General features: G+C 39.3%; 1 protein-coding gene across 1 annotated transcript in view; it reads right to left on the bottom strand.

The window, feature by feature from the left end:
- Positions 1–1,248, bottom strand: part of LOC104784840 (sugar transport protein 4) — a 7,275-nt gene extending 6,027 nt beyond the window's left edge. The window contains exon 1 of the mRNA XM_010509932.2: positions 740–1,248. Coding sequence (XP_010508234.1) covers positions 740–872 — 133 coding nt within the window. The 5' untranslated portion in view covers positions 873–1,248. The remainder of the gene's footprint in view (positions 1–739) is intronic.

Below are 1,452 nucleotides of genomic sequence, written 5' to 3'. Positions count from 1 at the left end.
CACGTTCAATGAGCGAGTTGGGAGTGTCGGGAAGGATTAGGGCTCCGATCATGATCATCACTGCAGGGACACAAGCTAATCCGAGAGAGATTCTCCATCCGATGTTTCCTTTCATCTGAGCGGTGAAGTAATTAATGATCGTTGCAACCACAATACCAAAGATAATCGCAACTTGAAACCCGTTGTTGAAAGCTCCTCTTAGATTCGGAGGAGCCATTTCCGATAAATAAACCGGCACAGACTGAAATAAGAAAAAGCATAATAACCAGTTAACCAAGCTGCCAGTGTTACTTCTTCATCAAGGTACTTTACCACAGAAACTTACTTGATTGGCGAATCCGACTCCGAAACCGAGTAGTATACGACCGATGAGAAGCATAGCAATGTTTTGGGCAAAGCCGTTGAAAGCAGAGCCGATGAAGAAGGTAAAACCACCGAGGAACATCGACCATTTCCTACCGAAAACTCGAGTAATGGTGGAGGCGAAGAGAGAAGAGATCAAAGCCGCCACATAGAGAGACGAAGTGAAGAGAGTAAGAAGCTGACTATCAAATCGACAGTACTCGTTCTCGTGTGCGCTCTTCATCTTCTTGTGCACGTAAGGGAAGAACTCTTCCAGGAAAGGCTCCATCGGTTACCCCTCCTACAAGAAAAAAAAAACCCACAATTAGTCACCGGACATTTCCTAGATGAAAGAAAGAACAAGATTTGAATCTGAGAAACAAACAAAAAAAGAAACCTGAGATCCCGAGATCGTATCCGAAGATGAGACCACCAAAAGCACCGATGAAACATGTTACGAACACTTTCGGTGTCAACTTGTAATTATAGTTCCGAACTCCCGGCGTTTGACTGACGAACCCTCCGGCCATTTCTCCGATTTGAGAAAAAAAGATTAAAAAAAAAAAATTTGCTTAAACGACGTCGTGGAAGTTTCGGTGTTTGTGGTTTACTTGGCTCTGTTTTCAGACAGAGGAGGAGATCTTGTTCTTCGTTTTCTTGTGTTAGTTTTTGTTTTCCTCTTCAGATAATTAGTTAGATCTGGTTCGAATTCAGACAGAGAAAACAAAAAGAAGAAGAAAAGAGTTGATATTGAAAAATGAAGAAGATTTGAGTTGAAATTTATAGCATTTGTCAAAATTTAACTGTCGGCTGACTTTGAGGTTTGGAAGAGAAAGAACAGCTGTTTGTTCTCGTTCTTCCCACTTGCCCTATTCCTCTGGATCTTATCTGCTTCCATAAATCTCGTGTCTTTTTTTTTAGTTCTAAGCAAATTATTTTAACTAAATACTATAATCTTTGTCTTTTTCTGTTTGAAAATGTGTAAAAGTTATCTTATGATGACGAGGAATAATCTAATTTTCTCAACAATACTTAAGGACAGTTTACCAAATTAACGTAATTATTGGACTTCACAATAAATAATTAATACACGAAAGCTGTAATTTCTTA

Source organism: Camelina sativa, chromosome 1 (assembly GCF_000633955.1).
Source record: "Camelina sativa cultivar DH55 chromosome 1, Cs, whole genome shotgun sequence".
Taxonomy (NCBI): Eukaryota; Viridiplantae; Streptophyta; class Magnoliopsida; order Brassicales; family Brassicaceae; genus Camelina; species Camelina sativa.
The sequence above is the reverse complement of the archived record's forward strand: the minus strand, read 5'-3'. Positions and strand labels throughout refer to the sequence as shown.